The sequence below is a fragment of the Corythoichthys intestinalis genome, chromosome 8, assembly GCF_030265065.1.
Source record: "Corythoichthys intestinalis isolate RoL2023-P3 chromosome 8, ASM3026506v1, whole genome shotgun sequence".
NCBI lineage: Eukaryota > Metazoa > Chordata > Actinopteri > Syngnathiformes > Syngnathidae > Corythoichthys > Corythoichthys intestinalis.
In genome coordinates, this window is record NC_080402.1 from 35,710,785 (window position 1) to 35,730,422 (window position 19,638).

A 19,638-nucleotide genomic window follows, 5' to 3' on the forward strand; every position below is an offset into this window, starting at 1 on the left:
CAAACGAAGAAAAATTGGAAAAAAAAAAACTTTTAAAAGGGTAAATATATGAAAATGAAAATCTCGACCACTCCACTTAAATGCACCTTAAACGTAGTGCGGACAGGTACAAAAACAGTCGGCAAAATTCCCAGGAGAAAATTATCCGTCCTAGTGTTGATAACGATGCTGATTATTTGCGTCAGGTGTGTTGGAGGAGGGAGACATGGAAAACAATCTGGATAGGGGCTCTCGAGGACCGCAGTTGGATACCCCTGGTTTAAGGACAGTCTTCCCCAATGTACATTTGCAAGGAAGTCAGTGATTTCACCATTTACAAACACTATTTATTGTTATTGCTGCGTAATTTCAACAATTTTTTGTGTTTAAGATGGTGGTTAATACACGTTATTTGAAATTTTTGATACAGATAATGAATACATTTGTTAATTTAGGTGTAACCAATGATTATTCCATAGACTTCATAATTATATTGACTGGACACATTCCCCAGACACTGCGCCACGCCTTCAAGTAGGCGGCCGTCCCCCACTCCACTTCAGTCGGTTGAAGTCGGTCGCAGTTATTCTCAAACGCATGCAGCAATCCAACGCCGGATTTAGGTTGAAAAAGTACGAAAGCTGTACCGTATACAAACAAGAAGGATTATCTCAGGATTGATTCGTTCAAGGATTCAATGTAATTATTATTGTATTAATTATTATTTTTCATACCATGCATGCATTTTGAAACGTTGTTAAAAAAAATCAATGGGAGAAATTAACCACTACAGCATTGGCATCATAATTCACAATATTTACGTAAAATAAATGCTAACTGCCCGGTTCTTTGTTCGTTTAACAAAGAATCGAGACTGTTTTATGTTCATATTTATAAAGAATTCAGGGATTCATGCATTTATTCACAAGAATTTTCAACACAAAAAGCTCTTTGTGATAAGATGCCGCCACAGTGGCTTAAAAACTAACAGCACATTCGACATATTTACGTAAAATAAGTGGAAACTGCCTGTTTTTTTTGTGTGTGTTTTTTTTGCTTTTACCCAAGAATCAAAACTTTTTTACATCCATATCTATAAAGAATTCAGGGATTTACGGATTTATTCACAAGAATTTTCAACGTAAAAAGCTCTTTGTGTTTCCACTCGGTCAGCTTTGACGGAGATAGGCCCCCTATTAATCGGCCCCGCGCCCCATGTCCCGTCAACATATTATGAAGTATATGATTATTCCAATGACTAATTGTCAGTTTTGTATTTTAATACTACATGAAGGACATATAATTGTTGGTGTTGGTATTCAAAATGATTGTTTGTTCGAACTGATAAAAAAAGCACTAAGCTATCGTCTATAGTATAAAATATCTGTACTGTAGGTGTCAGCATGTTAGGCAGAGCACTATATCATCAGATTACATTGACACTCTCTAAACAAGTACATGCACTTTAAGACACAAGATACTTATTAGAGTTGTGGTGTTTTCACTTGCAGACCACCTATAGGTTTAAAGAAGAAAGAGACTTTTTGCTGTATTCACTTTCGCAAACAAGGATGCTGAGTTGTTGTGCCCGTCATTGGCAGCAGAGTCTTAATAAAGCTAAAACCCTGCCGTGCACGCTCTCTGTTCCACAACTCCTGCTGGTCGTCAGTCTCAACAGTGTCGTAATTTACTGTCAGAGAACTCCTCAAACTGGCCACCACACAGCGCGCGGAGGGGGGACCACAGACAAGGTAACAAAGATCACAGTCGATAAGAATGAGTGAAACAGTCTTGCTTTCCTCTGCTGGGGAAAAAAGTGAATAAAGGCTTCAAAATAATAGAGGAGGAGGAAGATACAGACTGAAACACAAACAGCAGTTTGTCTAGCTTTGTTTATGTTGGCTTCAGTTTTTCAGAGAAGTGCAAAAGGAAGGTGCGGGGTGGGGGGGTGCAAGGTGGTTGTCAACAGTTGAAGTTACAGCCGCACCTGGCGACGTGTGACTGGTCTTTGATCACTTGTCGAGTGAAATTCCACCAGTGGATTAGAGTGACTGAGGGGGCAGCTGCGGGTGGGAGGGCTAGAGGGATGACAAAGGAGGAAACGAGAGAGCATCACCTAAAATGTACTCTGTGCATAAGCTGCTCCAGATGCATGTGCTCTGCACTCCCGTGACTCTGATAAAGATCTACTATGTTCACCAAATCTGTACTACAGAATGAACATTTGGAATTAAATATGTCACTTAATGAACTGTACTTTTATAAAAGACAAACACAAACCGGGTTGCACTAGAATTTGTGTCACTGTTCATCTCAAGCTGAATCTTTGTTTTCCCTTCAGAGTGTCATAAAGACTTCCCTTGGGAGAGACAGAAAAACTCTGCTGTCACCTGTCAATACTGTTGTCATCCAAAATGCCTCATGCCTCCCAGAATGCATCACGGCGCTACAGATTTAAATAGCATTCAAAGTTCATTCTCTGTGCAAATTATTTTTTGTTACTGTTCCTATTGTATCATTAATCACAAGTTATGCTATTTAGTTTGTTGTTATGCAATAATTTTATTTTCGCTTTGAAGCCATGAATTTGAATGACCTTTGATTTAATGACATTCTATTTCTTGTACTGCTTTTGAAGTGGATAAAAGGCTCTTCTGCTGCTACACAATATACATAAGTGGGAATTGTGCCTTTGTCTCACACGATCGCCATAAAGTGACTGGTGGCCATTAACTCATTTGCTCCCAAAAACATATAAATACGTTCTAGTTCTAATTGTTTCAGTGTCCCAAAGACGTATTCCTTTTTTTCTTCTTCTTTTTTTCAAAAAAGACATCTTTGGGTCGTGATTCAATTTAGCTCCAAAGCACAAAGCTGAAAATCCATTTTAAAGCAATAAAACTGGCCACTGGAGGGCAGTAGCGCATTTGGTAAGACCCGCAACCTGATTCAGCGGCCAAGCCGCACGGCTGGGCGCCAGCGTAAGACGACCGAATGGATGCCAGGCGGCGGACGACCGAGCAGAACAATCGGTAGGATGAGGACGCCCGGGATGCCAGGCCCTGGACGACCGAGCAGAACGACCGGCACCACTAGTGCAGCGTACGTAGCCTTTGAGTCCGTGCTGCTGGCGAGCAAAGCCCGCAGAGACTAAAAAAAAATCATCTGTATGAGACAGACGGCGATGAGGGAAAACTTTAACCGGCTGTCGCGGCCAGAACAGCGTCATCTTTCAGTTAGTTATGTGTAAATAAATTGTTACTTTGCTATCAAAAGCTCTATTTGTCTTGTTGTTCATCTTATTTTATAAAAGGAAAACATTATTCAGATGTTTGGGATGTAACTAGAGCAAAAAATAGCTGTGTATAAGTCAAACTTATATTTGAAATGTATGCTTTCACAAAAAGATCAATTTTTCTGTTTTTTCATCAGAAATTGGAAAATTGCTCAAACTAAGCTATTTTCTAATGCTGATTTCTAAAGAATGGAAAAAGATATGAACGAACATTTTTTTCTGCTGAAAGAAGGGAGTCTAATCTTTTTTTTGGTGGGTTCCATGTTCATATAGAGGTAAAACAAAATTTTCTGTGGGCCTTGCAAAATCAGTCAAAATCCAGTAAAAGGGCATTGTTCCGGTGAAAATGGCTGGGAGTGGTCGCGGGGTATATATACACACACATTTTTTTAAATCATACTTTGGGGAAAAAGTGAGAAAAAAACATGTCTTACATGTATCTCTTTCCAATGCTAAATCTGAATAAATACATTGAGCACACACACAAAATAAAAATTTAGGGGGCAGGGTGCTCAACTTCGCGGTTTTTCACTTATCGCGGCGGGTTCTGGTCCCCATTAACTGCGAAAAACGAGGGATCACTTTACACTGTGGTCATGGTGAGTCATCCAAAGTCTTTCCAAACAGCTATTCAAGTCATCTAATGAAAATGTCTTTAAAAAAAAAAAAAAAAAAAAAAAAATATATATATATATATATATATATATATATATATATATATATATATATATATATACAGTTCCTTGCAAAAGTATTTGGCCCCCTTGAATCTTGCAACCTTTCGCCACATTTCAGGCTTCAAACATAAAGATATGAAATTTAATTTTTTTGTCAAGGATCAACAACAAGTGGGACACAATCGTGAAGTGGAACAACATTTATTGGATAATTTAAACTTTTTTAACAAATAAAAAACTGAAAAGTGGGGCGTGCAATATTATGTGGCCCCTTTACTTTCAGTGCAGCAAACTCACTCCAGAAGTTCAGTGAGGATCTCTGAATGATCCAATGTTGTCCTAAATGACCGATGATGATAAATAGAATCCTAATGTGTGTAATCAAGTCTCCGTATAAATGCACCTGCTCTGTGATAGTCTCAGGGTTCTGTTTAAAGTGCAGAGAGCATTATGAAAACCAAGGAACACACCAGGCAGGTCCGAGATACTGTTGCGGAGAAGTTTAAAGCCGGATTTGGATACAAAAAGATTTCCCAAGCTTTAAACATCTCAAGGAGCACTGTGCAAGCCATCATATTGAAATGGAAGGAGCATCAGACCACTGCAAATCTACCAAGACCCGGCCGTCCTTCCAAACTTTCTTCTCAAACAAGAAGAAAACTGATCAGAGATGCAGCCAAGAGGCCCATGATCACTCTGGATGAACTGCAGAGATCTACAGCTGAGGTGGGAGAGTCTGTCCATAGGACAACAATCAGTCGTACACTGCACAAATCTGGCCTTTATGGAAGAGTGGCAAGAAGAAAGCCATTTCTCAAAGATATCCATAAAAAGTCTCATTTAAAGTTTGCCACAAGCCACCTGGGAGACACACCAAACATGTGGAAGAAGGTGCTCTGGTCAGATGAAACCAAAATTGAACTTTTTGGCCACAATGCAAAATGATATGTTTGGCGTAAAAGCAACACAGCTCATCACCCTGAACACACCATCCCCACTGTCAAACATGGTGGTGGCAGCGTCATGGTTTGGGCCTGCTTTTCTTCAGCAGGGACAGGGAAGATGGTTAAAATTGACGGGAAGATGGATGCAGTCAAATACAGGAACATTCTGGAAGAAAACCTGTTGGTATCTGCACAAGACCTGAGACTGGGACGGAGATTTATCTTCCAACAGGACAATGATCCAAAACATAAAGCCAAATCTACAATGGAATGGTTAAAAAATAAACGTATCCAGGTGTTAGAATGGCCAAGTCAAAGTCCAGACCTGAATCCAATCGAGAATCTGTAGAAAGAGCTGAAGACTGCTGTTCACAAACACTCTCCATCCAACCTCACTGAGCTCGAGCTGTTTTGCAAGGAAGAATGGGCAAGAATGTCAGTCTCTCGATGTGCAAAACTGATAGAAACATACCCCAAGCGACTTGCAGCTGTAATTGAAGCAAAAGGTGGCACTACAAAGTATTAACACAAGGGGGCCGAATAATATTGCACGCCCTACTTTTCAGTTTTTTATTTGTTAAAAAAGTTTAAATTATCCAATAAATTTTGTTCCACTTCACGATTGTGTCCCACTTGTTGTTGATTCTTGACAAAAAAATTAAAATTTTATATCTTTATGTTTGAAGCCTGAAATGTGGCGAAAGGTTCCAAGGTTCAAGGGGGCCGAATACTTTTGCAAGGCACTGTATATACTGTATATATATATATATATATATATATACATATATTTATTTATTTATGGCGGAAAACACAGACAAGACTGAAAAAGCAGTTTCTGCTCTTGCACTCCTCTTTAAAAGAAACTGCTCTATTTTAAGCCAAAAGAACTTTTGTGTTTGATAGAACAATAGGTCTATATGCTGCCATAGCAGATTCATGGCGCATTAAGCCCCGAACTATTTTTAATTTGTCCGTTTTACCCTGAAAACCCCCGTTTACAGACGTCACGCAACCGCTTTTGTTTTAACGCAGCCATAAAACTAAGGTAATTCATTGTATTTATTATTGAAAATGTCTGTCATTTGTAGCTTAGAATCATTAATTGATGTCTAATATTTCGTTTGAAAAAAAAAAACTACTTTAAAAAATTATTCACTCGCATATTTTAAACTTTTAAACAAATGACGTCACAATGAGAAAAAATGGCGTTTGTAAAAAAGTCACGGATATCTACCTCATAACTATCGCTTAATTGTATTTTTTTTGTGACTATCGCATTTTCTCCGATATGTTAGATGATAAATAATCGATCCAAACAAAGAAAAATTGAAAAAATTGTTTAAAGGGGTAAATATATGAAAAAGAAAATCTCGATCACTCCTTGATGTCTGCGATTTCTGCATCACGACCCTTGTTATACTAACATGTTATAGCCTTAAAATCCCCCAAAAATCCAGCTGTGGGCATTCAAAACTGTGTCTTGACACTCAGTGATATATATATATATACTGGACTGTCTCAGGAAATTAGAATACACAATATTCTAATTTTTTGAGACAGTCCTGTGTATATATACAGGACTGTCTCAGGAAATTAGAATACACAATATTCTAATTTCCTGACTGTCTCAGGATTCTATTTTTCTATTTTCTAATTTCCTGAGACAGTCCAGTATATATATGGCAGTGGGTTGACTCCCCCCTGACGCTCCCTAGCACCCTGGTGATGGTTCACTGCCACTGGTAGTGACATAATTTTAATCTTATTTCATGCATTTATTATATTTATAAGGTGTCTTGAAATACAATAAAAATGCTTTGGTATACAGATATTTATATATCATATGACCTTGTAACGGGGCAGCAATGTGGCAGGTGATATGTATACCTAGGCTTGCCTGTTAAATTTGTCAAACATGCCAGCATATTTGGGGATCCATGACAGAGGAGCACTGAGGGTGGGAGAGATCGTTGAGAATTGTTCTCTACTTGACAGCTGGTTCCCATGTATGACCTTCACATAGCATGCAGTAAATCTGTCAGTAATGTTTGGGAAGTGCACTCCGGGTATGCAAATCTGCACTGTGTCTGTCACATTGCGAAAATGAAGTGCTCATGACATGAACAGTAAGATTCCAATCTTTATAGGTGAATATTGATCATTCCATTAGATAAATTAATACCAACCAAAGAAGTGTTCCAAATTGCTCCAGATATATGATCTGGAGTTTGCGTAATCTAGTGAGGAAAAAAACAAACAAAAACAAAAAAAAAACTAAGAAGCTGCGATACAACTACATTCGACAAGACTTGAACTGTTTAATCCATAAAAAGACAACGCCAAAGCATGATTAGGCAGAAATTTATGCCAAGCCATTCAGAAGATGTGTTTAACGCACCACAAATCAGGTGCACATACAAAAATGCAATGTATCAAACACGTTTATTTATTTATTTGTTTGTTTGTTTGTTTGTTTGTTTGTTTGTTTGTCTGTCTCAGGACGGGCAACAGTGCATTCATCTCCATTTGCAAGGAACACAAAAAATGTAGGCCTCTGATATTAGATTTTTTAAAAAACAACAACAAACATCTGAATGATTCCCAGAACTTTTGGTATAAAAGTCTATGGACTTTCAAGATGAAAAGTTCATTACATTCCTTACGTTCATTACAAAGGTCATTACATCTGGTCTAAATGTAACACCACATTCACAAAAAAGAACATCATACCGACATTTAAGATATGATGTTCTTGGGCTGCTTTTCTCTTTCAGGACCTGGACATCTTGCTTTGAATGATGGCACCATGAATTGATTTTTTTTTTTTACCGGAAAATCCTAAAAAAGAATGAATCATATGTGAGTTCTGTAGCCAGCAAGCCAACTCTGAATGAACAAAAAACATCGGATTCTGGTTGAAGTGCTATGGCATGACCTTAAATGCAGATCATGCTCACAAATCCTCAATTGTTGCAAAATTAAAACAAATCTGCAAAGGCTAAAACATCTCCACAGTAAGACTCACTGGCTTTTAAAGAAAATGCTTTAATACAGTTGTTGCTGCATTGATACAAGAAAAAAGTGGTAGGAGTGAATTTGTATTATAAAATATAGTGATGCCAATTTTTATTATTAAAGTTAGCTGCTCATTTTGTTGTTGTTATGTTTAACCTGAAATGCAGTAAAAAAAAAAAAAAAAAAAAAACTGGTTGAGAAAAAGGAATACAACATAAGTCTGTTTGAATGTATTTAAACAGAAATGTAAAGTCATTCCTCTTTAGAGGTTTAAGAAATGCTAAATATCCTACGTTTGCCATCATTACCCATATTGCAAGAATTTTGTAACATGTTGCAAACGATGATTTATCCTATTAGAACACCTTATTTGTGAAATGTGAAATTCATATCAAACTCTCAAATTCTCATGTCGTTGATACTATTGTCTGTCTAATGTAATAGAAAGATATCCCTTTGAATAGCTCTTTGACTTTGGGGGTTTAAACTTAATATTATACAATGCCAAATGTTAATATGAAGCATTCAAGATTTTGCTAATGGCTGTTCATTCTTTAATCCATACAGAGCTCTTGCTGAAAGATGTCTCACAATTTTATACTTGAATGAACATATTACATGATAACTAAATATACATGTGGTTAACAGAATGTTATTATTCATTGCTCAAATGGTGGTTGACTTTTAATTTTATTTATTTTTATTTTTTGGGGGAGGCGGCAAAGATTTAATGAATTCTATCTTTGCTTCAGCGGTATGAAGGGGTTCTCAATGGACATTTTTTTGTATCATAAGTCCTCAAAGCTGTAACAACGCCCCCTGCTAGTCAGTACAGTATATTGAAAAACAGAATGATTTTAATCAAGAATCACAGTTCAAACTTTGAACCAGCAGAGGGCAGCACCAACAACAACATTTTTGTCATCATTGTCTTCACATTAACGGGAGGATTTTTGTTTATAAACTGAAGTATTGAAGTATCATGTATTATATTATAAATAAATTAATAATTCAACAATATATAATACAATAATAATACAGGGACAGCAGTATACCATACCATACCATACCATACCATACCATACCATACTATAAATTGCAAGCACAATAAACAACTCTCAAGTTCGCGTTTCACTCTCATCAGTTTATCTGACACTATATTTCTATCTGCACAATGGCAAAACAAACTACTGCTTTTCCACCTGCTCTCTTTGACAGGAAATATCGTATATTTACTTATCTCATAATCATCAATTGTCAGCAAGTTTTCCTCTCATAGTCCCAGCATTCAAAATTTTTAATTTCAGTTGAAGGCTATCTGCTTTCCTCATCTCTTACTGTTCATGAAGCCGTTTTCCATCTCTTCCCCTTTACCTTTGACCCACAGTTAATGGCGCTGATAGAGGCCACAAATGAGCCAGTGTGAAATACTTTGCATGAATACTCATAAATGTTTTAAGCCAGATGCCCATTCTGATTCAACCCTCTGATTTTATTCAGGCTTGGGAATGGTGTACAATTTGTACACTTACTGTATGACATTTGCTTCCCATAGGACTGCATTGTGCGATGGAGCACTGACAATGAACAGCCATACAGGGCAAAGGCGTAGGTTTGGTCTCAACATTGGTAGGGACGATATCACAGCATAACCTGCATGTACACTTTTTGCTGGGGCCGGGACATTAATACGACCAAACAAATTGAGTGAATGAGGTTCAGGGCTACATTTCTCACAAATATGAACGTAATTAATTGATAGGCAAAAACATTAATGCAAAATAAATCTGTACTGACATATACTAACTTTTATATGTATTGGTTCAGGTGATACATCGTTCAATTCAAACCTTTGTTTTCAAAAACAACTAGAGAAACATTTTGAAAACTTCCAAAATAAATGTCTGGATTTTATTAGCAAATTTAAATTGCAATATTTAAACATAACTTAAATTATATTGACATACACAATAAATAACAAACGTGATAGTCTCTCAACTATCCAGTAATTAAAAAAAAAAAAAAAAAATGTCTTAGGACCAGTGTTGGGAGTAACGCCGTTATAAATAACGCCGTTACGTAACGGCGTTATTTTTTCAGTACACTGTAAAAAGAAAAACCTGCATCTTACTTATAAAAAATAAGGCAAGCGATTGCATTGGTCTTTTTAAGTTGAGTAAACTTCAAGCCTTTTTTAGGTAGAATGAAAATGATTTTAATACTTTACATGAGCTCATAAAAATTAAGTTGAGTTAAAACAATACTACTGATAATGCCTAGTTGGATCAATCAAGAAAATTAAGTTTATCCAACTAGGGATTTGCAGTGGTATTGGTTTAAATCAACTGGATTTTTATGCGTTTAATGAACTCAATTTTCTTGATTGGGCCAACTAGGCATTATCAGTAGTATTGGTTTAACTCAATTTTTTTGAGCTCATGTAAAGTAATACAATAATTTTCAATATACTTAAATAGGCCTTAATTGAGATTCATGTACTTCTGGTTATTCGCCAGAAGTACATTCATCTCAATTAAACAATTCTACTGTAAAATTTATCATTAAAGAGAACGTAAGTGATGGTAAAATATTCATTTATTTTGTTTTTTAGTTCTTTATTCAGATAATACATTTTTTATGGTGTTTAGTTCATATAAGCAGCCTGGAGCTTCATTACTCCGAGAGAATTTAACTGTTTTGTTTTCTGACAGATGAGATCGCTTTCGTTCTCTGTAAAGCACACCAAAACATTGAAATAGACTATACAGTGAAAAGCAACGATTTTAAATGAAGAACAAGCTGAAAAGACATTTCAAATATTTATTTTTATATTTTTATTCTTATTTTTTATTAATTTTTTTCCTGGCATAGATATAGCCATAATGTACAAAATTTAGCATAACAAAGATGGCACAGCGATAAAAGACAGTCGACCGACCGAGCAACCAAGCGAGGGCACGCACACACTGGAAACTGTTTAGTGGCTCAGCTGCGTTGCCACAACACTTATTTCATAAAAGTTTTGCTTTGTCTTAAACATGGCCAAAAATGTCCTAACTTGAACACAGCAAAACAAAGAGAAGTCAGTGCAGTCCTCTCAAAACACTCTGCCAACTACCATGGCAATCAATGTAAAAACAACAAAAGCAAATCTCACACTCTCAATGTGGCTGAAAATGTACAGAAAAAAATCTCAAAACTGAAAATAAAATTTTAACTCAGCTTGTTCAGCAAATTAGTGTACTTTGGTGATGGTTTGGGAGGCATGACATTCATGGCAAGAAAGAGCTGCTGAAAGACTTCATATGTGTGCACCAGTTTTGCAGGATATTTCAGCTCAAGAGCATAGATCAGTCCAAACAGAAGACAGCATGCCTTTGCCAAGTTGGGCAAACCTCTGATGACTGGGTATCAGTCAATGACGATGCCGGCAGTATCAGCACTGCATGCACCTAATTTTCAAGTCCCATTTGGTAGAGACAAAGAAGAAAGTAGTTTGGTGAGTGAGGTAGTACAGATCAAATAGATAAGTAGCTTTAAGCCGAACACATACATTATGGTCATTTATAAGGTCCTCTTCATGGCCCCCAATGTACTCAATCAAGCATCTCAGGACCGCTTCCCTTCTCTTATCAACAGAGACAGTTGTGTCCTATGAAAAAGAAGGGAAGGATATGGTAGAAGAGAAGGGGTGAGAGGAGATGAGAATAGTGGAGATGAGAAAAGAGGAGATGAGGAAACAGTAAAGGAGCGGAGAGGAGAGTACTTGTAGAAGAGGGGAGTGGACATGAGATTACATGAGAGGAAAGGTGTTTGAATGTAATGAAAAATATTTAATGTAAGATTATTTTTTCCCCTCTTACCTGGATGCGTTGCAGCATCCGTGACTTGATCCTTTGGCCCACAGCTCTTCTTTTTGCATGGAACAGTGACAACATCTTTGGTGTGTGTTCGGTATGTCATTAATTGGGCGGAACTCCTTACTGATCTGTAAGCAGAAGCATGCCATCTTTATCACATACTGAAGGGGGTAGGAGTATTTTGTTATTGAAGATACATGCTTGAGTTGTAGGCAAAATTTAGTTTTAGCCCATACATCAAATTAACATACATGATGACCTCTAATCAAGAAGTAAAGGGACATAGTCACCATGTTTGTATTTTTGAGTATAAAAAGTAATGAATTATTACCTTACTCTCCTTACCTTAGTCTTAAGAACATATGCCAACATTTCCACAAACACCGTTTAAGGGGATTCTCACATTATTATCAGTCATTGGGGCAATATTTTCTTGTTGGCAGAACATCACTACATCTTTTACAAGTCCAGCTCGCTTAACCTAGAACATCATGTTAAGAATCAAAAGGTCACAAAAAACAGGAATTACACAATGGATTCATCATCATAATCATCATATTCTCAGAAAATTGTCAACTTCTGTAGGCCTACTACGCCTGCCAAAAATAAGTGTAAGGGTGATATTGGCTAAATACTCTGGCTGAACACTTTTATACTCATTATACATTAAAAAAAAAAATCCCCCCCCCCCTAAAATTTTCTCCTCGGATCTATACATTTCACGCAGGTCACCCTTTTTGAGTTCAAAATGGCGAATTTCGCCAAAAGGTGAGAGATTTTCATGCCGGACAAATAAATCACCACTAAACTTTATCTAAGAAATCTTCTGTGTCAACCTTCGGACTCTTCTTTACAATGGAAAGGCTGCAGCCCCACTTGTCTGCCTTTCTCCCCCCGCCCTCACAGTGCACTGGTGTAATGTGTCGTATATCACCGCAAAGCTCTGTTTCTCAGCTTTAAGAATCCATTTGAATTATGTTGATAGAGGAAAAAAAACACGTTTGTTGGTTAACTCGTAGCAGTTAGCTTACATTTACCATGTGTGACGGCAGGTATAGCTAAAGTGCGATTAGCTAATGTTAACTGAAAAAACGGGACCTCTAAAGCAAACATTGCAAGTCACAATAGTTTTAGCACAACTAATCACTCAGATATATTAGTGGAACTTACCGTTTTTTTTTCCTGAAGGAAATTTGCTCTGTAGGGAACATGCCAAAGGACGTGTATTGTCTGAGTCTGCCTCCTCTGCCGCCTTTGCTGCCAAGCTTCATGGATAGTCACTAACCTCAACTCAATTTTTTCGTTTAAGGACTACTATGAATTTTCCAAGTAAACTCAAATTTATAATGTTTCATGTACACAACAGTCACGTGGAAAAAAATACTCAAATATAATGTGTCAGTAGCACTTACAATAAATTCTTATATATATAATTTTGCATTTCAAGTAGAGGCAAATAATTTTGATCCTTTTTATGACAAAACAAATAAAATAAGGTAAATCACAAGCATTTGAAATATACTAAATCTACATTGTGGATGTAGCACTTTTAACAGTGTAACGGGGTAATCTAACTAATTACTTTTTCTGCCGTTACAACGCCGCTACCGTTACTGACGGTCAAAAGCGGTGCGTTACTTACTCTGAATAAACTGACGAAACTACCAGCCGTGTCGAGTCGACTCTCTGCTCTGTTGATTTGTTATCCAAGACTTGGGGTGCGTTCAGGTTCGAGAATAGTGCATGTACTTCTGACTCCAAGCTGTTTGTCCCTGCTCATTCAATTAGACAATGCTTTTCAAAGTTTGGTAACGTTTCTGTGTTTGCTACACCTGATGCTAGCCTCGTTCCCATCTCCCACTGTCAGCCAGCAATAATTCTGCTTCCATCTTGAGGACAGCAGACGCTTTGAAGGTGACGTGAATTGTCGGGAAACGAGCCTACCTGAAAGCAGCCCCTCGAGAGATGCGATGGAAGTGATTGTGATTGGCTGAGGGTTAGAGTCATGTGTCGTGGTAAGCCAATCAGAGCCGGTGATTTCACAAGCAAACCGTAACAGCGCGTGCGGCAAACACACACACGCAAAACAGATGCACAGGGTCGGGATGGCAGAGCATTCAGAAGAAAAATTGTCCTTTAAGAGGTGGAGATATAGACACTATTTCAAGTTTGTCGAAATTAAAGGAAAGAACCTGCATGTAATGTGTAATTTATGTCCCGGGGCAAAGCTTTTGTCGACATCTGTGGTAAGCAATTCAAATCTGCTGAAGCACCTAACAAGTTAACTACCTGTCTGTTCTTCTCTATTCCACTGACTCGAATACTGCTCAGAAAATTTCAAATTCTTTGACATACAACAAGTTCTTTTTAAAGTAACGGAAATAGTTACTTTCCCTGGTAACTAGTTACTTTTACTATAGAGTAATTCAGTTACTAACTCAGTTACTTTTTGGAAGAAGTAGTGAGCAATGTAACTAATTACTTTTTTAAAGTAACGTGCCCAACACTGCTTAGGACCAATCAAATTGACTGCCTAAATAAATGAATTAAGTATAACTGAAAAAACTTGTTAGTTATGGAATAATTGGAGCCTTCCTTCAGGTAAAACACGACTGCTTTTGTCTACAAGCACAGCCAAACTCAACAAAAAAATGAAAGCTCCCCTGGGCTGCTTGAAGACCTCATAAATAAAATAAAAATGAAATTTGGGGAGGAGTGGGTAAACCTCGGTTCACAACATTTCTCACAGTTAATTAACGTTAACAGTAGAAAACACATACAGGACGACACTTCTCTAAGCAGCTTCCTACTCGAGTTTTGCAGGTAAGCAAATTCACTGCTTAATGTTATGCTAACTCTGATGCAGGTCAGACTTTCAGTAGCAAAATTTGTGGTGTGTGTGCGTGTGTGTCTCAGTGCGTGTGTGTGTGGGGTCAAATCATCAGCCACTCGTGACTTTGAGGGGGAAAAAATAGACTAGCACATTCAGCAAGTGAAAAAGGGGTAAATATAAGTCTGAAAATAATGAAAATAATTCACTTGATAATAGTAGGGTCAATTCTATCCTTACAACATATGGGAAGACAATCTAAATTACCTATATAATTGAGCTCATTATTTAATGCTTAGAAGTTGGCGGGGACAATTTGAGCAGCCAAAAAAGTTGGTAGTGTTATGTCCCTACCGTCCCTATGCAAACTTACGCCCTTGATACAAGCTGACTGTAAAATGTGCAGTTTATCTTGATGAAAAACATTCAGACAAGAACATGAGGCAGATAGGCTGCTACTATGTGTGCTGGCCACATTTCACCCCACTCGATTCAATACCTGAAACATAAGCATCATTTAGATATTTATTGATGCAGTATTATATTAGATACGGCAGATCTGTAATAAATGTTGCAGACATCTGGGAATTACGAGGAACCTTTGAATAAAATTTTAAAGTATTCAAAACTGTGTGGGGGGGGTTACATGAGTGTGCACAGCCGTGTGTTTGTGTTGTTGCTGTTGTTGTTGTTAATGATAGTGTTGCCATAATGCAGGGGTTGGGTGGACCCAATAAGCCCTATCGACCTCTTGTTGGTTCCATGGGAACCTGCAAACTGCTAATCCTCATTTTTGGCTTGGCAGAGCTTCTCCAAACAAATCATCTGGCTCCAAAGCCTACTGTTCCTGAAGTGGGCTCCTAATTCTCTTTGCCAAGTCGAACAAAAAAAAAAAAAAAACACTTTGCTTTCTTCTCACTTTTCTCATACCCGCCACATAAAATAGGTTCCTAGCATGAGGCCAATCCCCTTCATCTATGTTTCTTCTATGGGCTAAAAAAGGAGAATTGAATGGGGTGTAAAGAAGACACAACAGCAAGTGATTGTCAAGTTGGGGAATTTGAGATGATCTGTTGTAGAAAATTGGGCGACTCTGAGTAATACTGTTTAAGAAATATTTGTTTTATTGTGAGCAAAAAGGAAAGTGACCATAAGAGAGGCTGCAACTTGTCTGGCACATTCATTTAATTGCTTTACTATGTAAACGCAGTAAAACAGGATAAGGACTTAGTAAATAGACTGCGGAACAATATATACCTCCATCAGTAAGTCATCTTCGTCCCTTGATGTCCCTGCAGTTTCCCCAGTGTTTCATGTCATAGATTTCCCGCATTCTACCACTGAATAGATCATGTGTTTTGATTTTAGGGTTTAGCTTGTGTTTCTTGTTTCGGCAATGTCTTAAAAGACAAACAAAAAAACATAAATTTGCAAAACCTATGTTTTCAAGTCATCCTATTCCACTTGCATTTGCAAGTTTGGAAAGCAAACCTTGATTTAGGCAAGCACAACTTTCAACAACTTTTAAGTGAGCAGTGTGCTCTGCATGGTCAAGTGAGCTACATAGTCTGACTGATTAAGATATTGCAATCTTGGTAATAGGTTGTTTTTTTCCCCAGGAGTGTGGTATAAACGTGACACTGGTTGAGTTAATGCTTACTCCGTTGGATTCAAACGGTGCCCACTGTCATGTGAAGCATTGCACTCGAAAATGAACACAAACGTGGCTGTAACCAAATGGATCAAATATAATGGGAAGTTTTAATAAAACTGGACTTTTTGTATGCGTTCAAGTTTTGAATCACCTGCCTTTGTTAAAAGAATACAGAAAATTGTAGTGCAGTGAAACCAGAAATTTGTTGTAGATGTTACTGCTCACTTTACCTTGAAGAAAATGTTCATATATATTGTATTGATTGCCAAAGTCAGGAAAATGTATTGATTAACAACGATAATCTAACATACTTTAAACTGTTTTGTAGGCAGCTGTCAAACAGTGTTGAACTGCTCAACATTGTTCCATATGGTGAAATAATTTAAAATTGAAATTGTTTACATCTGAAAAATGTGCTCCAAAAATGTGGTTATCATTCATACTTTTCCTTTTTATTTTCTAAAGGTTATTGTTTTTTTTCCTTTTTTATTTTTTACCACACCACTTCAAATAGTGACAAAGGACTAAACTTTTAAAAAAATATTCATTCATTCATTTTCTGAGCTGCTTATCCTCACGAGGTTTGTGGGGGTGCTGGAGCCATCTCAGCTAACTATGGGCTGTAGGCAGGGTACACCCTGAATCGGTTGCAAGCCAATCGTAGGACAGAATGAGAAAACAACCATTCATGCACACACTCATACCTAGGGACAATTTAGAGTGTTCAATCAGCCCAACAGCCATATTTTTTGGGACGTGGAAGGAATTTAAATATAATACTAATTATTTAAAAAAAAAAAAAAGATTACATTTTACTCTCGAAAATGGTTCAGTTTAACACTGAAATTGGGTAATAATAGAAATAATAATATAGTTTAATAATAAATAAATTAGTAATGATTAAAAAAAAAAAAAAAAAGCTGTGATCACAATGGCTTAGACTGTAGGTTGCTCAGAAAACAATGATAGCATTCCGTGAGAAGCAAGCAGAGGGAAGATAGTTTTGTTTGCATTTACCTTTTATTGTGGCCACCTGCACCTTCCTGTTTGAGACTTAATGTGCACTGCAGACACCTCAAAAAGGAAGTAGGCGAGGCTTATTGTCATAGATTCAGTAAATGCCACAATGTAAATTGTTGGTCAAAGGACAACGAACGAACGAACGAACAAGTGGACATTTTTAACATTTTTTTCTGCAGACAAACTCAAGAATTTAAGGGGATGCTACAATGTTGGAATCTATATTATCTGGCTAACAGGCACATTCCCAGGAACTGAGAAAGAGAACATTTTACGCTAATCTGCAAATATCTCCATATCTACATATAAAATTGTTCAGATGCCTGTAATTGTACTTGAAGCCAGAGAATTTGCCAGTCCTCTTTTTTTGGTGCGATCATGGGAAGTGTTATCCAGCTGTACAACATTCAGTCTGGTGACAGTGCTGGAATCAGCAGAGTTAACCAAGAATCTATTGCTTCTGGAACACCTTCAAGCCATCAAGATCTTATGTATTTCAACCTGGTGCTTCTTCTTCATATTGACCCTTTTGATCCATATTCTCAGCACTATCCAGTTTCACAGCCTCCTTCCGCTGTCATGGAAAAACCTGACTGTGACTGTGGCAGTTTTGGGGTCACTAATGTGTCTTACTGCCTCCATATATTTTCAATGGCTCATCATGGATCGACAGCAGGCCTGGCCACGTCCTGTAACGGCTGCCGTGACATCTGGCCTTACTTTCCTTGCCTACTCCTTGGAATCATTCATCTTATGCTCCCAGGTCCAGGAGCAAAGAGGTTTCATGGGCAGTATACTTGGTTTTCTCAAGATTGTGCAACTGTGGGGGGGCCTTCAGATGATTCCGCTTTTTGTGGAAGCGAGTCATGGTCTGCTCAATGGATTACATCATTGGCAACTGTGGGTGTCTGGAATGTCATATTGCGTCTGTATCATCATGTCTTTTGTCACACTGGTGGTAATATTGGGTGACTTTGCAGGACAATTTTTTCTCCCTTTTGATAGATTAATGGTTTGCTTCACTGTAACGGGACTATTGCTATACATAGTAAATACAGTGATTTGTTTTAGCAGGATAATACAGCTAGGAAACAGTGCAAGCAAAGGTCCAGAGCTGGTCATAATGGAAACAGTGGTTGCTTGTATCACACTGTTGTCGTATACCGTGGATCTTACATTCTCCATCAAACTCTTGTGGGACAGGAGTCGTACATGAATTTACTCTTTGTTCAAAATAGTCTATTTTTCTATGAATTTTAAACATGACAAATTGAAGTGATGTTTGTTAATAGACAATTCATGTAATGTTATGGTCTTTATCAAGTATTCAATGTAATATGGAAATGCAAAATGTTCACATATTGTAATAAATTACGAAACTACTGACACTTGGCTAAACTACTGCTCGGTATTAACTGAATTTGTACATTTTAAGCTTGTCGTTGAATTTAAAATGTTTGGAGTTATTAATAGAACAATGACTGAACTTTACTTTTATGACGTCTAGTTCACCTCACACATTATTTTACACAATTTTCTTATTCATGAAAAAATAGACTTGTATAGCTTTGTTTTCTTTTTTTCTTTTACGTTTTATGGTTATTACAGTATATACTGTAATATACTTACCGTATTGGCCTGAATATAAGACGGTGTTTTTTGCATTGAAATTAGACTGAAAAAGAGGGGGTCGTCTTATGTTCGCTGTCTAGACATCATACCCATTCACGACGCTAGATGGCGCCAGATATCATTGAAGCGATGTTCTGTCATGACAGATCTTAGCTACTCTCCCCATTCACGACGCTAGATGGCGCCAGATATCATTGAAGCGATGTTCTGTAATGACAGATCTCAGCTACTCTCAATTTTAATGAGTTTGCATTATTTTATTGCAATGTTTTCTTTATTCAGATTTTTTTCAAGACTACAGTTACAGTTAGACTTCACTTTGATGGTGAATGAAGTTATTGCAATTTTGTTATTTTATCACAATAGACTGGTTTATTTACATTTCAAAAACCAGAAGCCATTCATTTACAAATGTGATTGCACTTTAGTTTGCATATTTAAATGTTCAGATATTAAGATTTGAATGAGGCAAAGTAACATGCTTTTTCTCTCAAATATATTGTTATAATCATTTGTTTCGGATGTACTGTAATTATTTTCTGTGTAAAAATTAATTTGGTGTTAAAAAGTCTTTTTTCAAACTTCAGTCATGAAAAAAAAGGGGGGGGGGGTCGTCTTATAATCAGGGCCGTCTTATATTCGGGACAGTACGGTACTTTGCCTTTCGTACCTGCTACTTTTCGTACCTGCTGCTTCTGCTGCTACTTTTGCTTTATCAAAAGTCTGTCTAGC

At 37.2% G+C, this 19,638-nt stretch overlaps 1 protein-coding gene and 1 long non-coding RNA gene across 5 annotated transcripts; one reads left to right on the plus strand and one right to left on the minus strand.

Moving 5' to 3' along the window:
• Nucleotides 1-10,035: 10,035 nt before the first annotated feature.
• On the minus strand, nucleotides 10,036-13,328 carry LOC130920584 (uncharacterized). Of its 4 annotated transcripts, none has more exons than XR_009064187.1 (4): nucleotides 12,941-13,328; nucleotides 11,774-12,251; nucleotides 11,464-11,675; nucleotides 10,036-11,362 (listed from the first exon to the last, which is right to left on the minus strand). It is a non-coding gene; the product is annotated as an uncharacterized LOC130920584 (long non-coding RNA). The 4 variants fall into 4 exon arrangements; XR_009064188.1 differs by lacking the exon at nucleotides 12,941-13,328 and having other exon boundaries at nucleotides 11,774-11,898; nucleotides 12,102-12,454; XR_009064186.1 differs by lacking the exon at nucleotides 12,941-13,328 and having other exon boundaries at nucleotides 11,464-11,562; nucleotides 11,774-12,454.
• A 4,085-nt stretch (nucleotides 13,329-17,413) lies between these two features.
• Nucleotides 17,414-18,490, plus strand: LOC130919812 (myeloid-associated differentiation marker homolog). The gene has a single exon (XM_057842371.1). The coding sequence runs from the start codon at nucleotides 17,594-17,596 to the stop codon at nucleotides 18,488-18,490; it is 897 nt and encodes a 298-aa protein (XP_057698354.1). The 5' UTR covers nucleotides 17,414-17,593.
• Nucleotides 18,491-19,638: the final 1,148 nt, after the last annotated feature.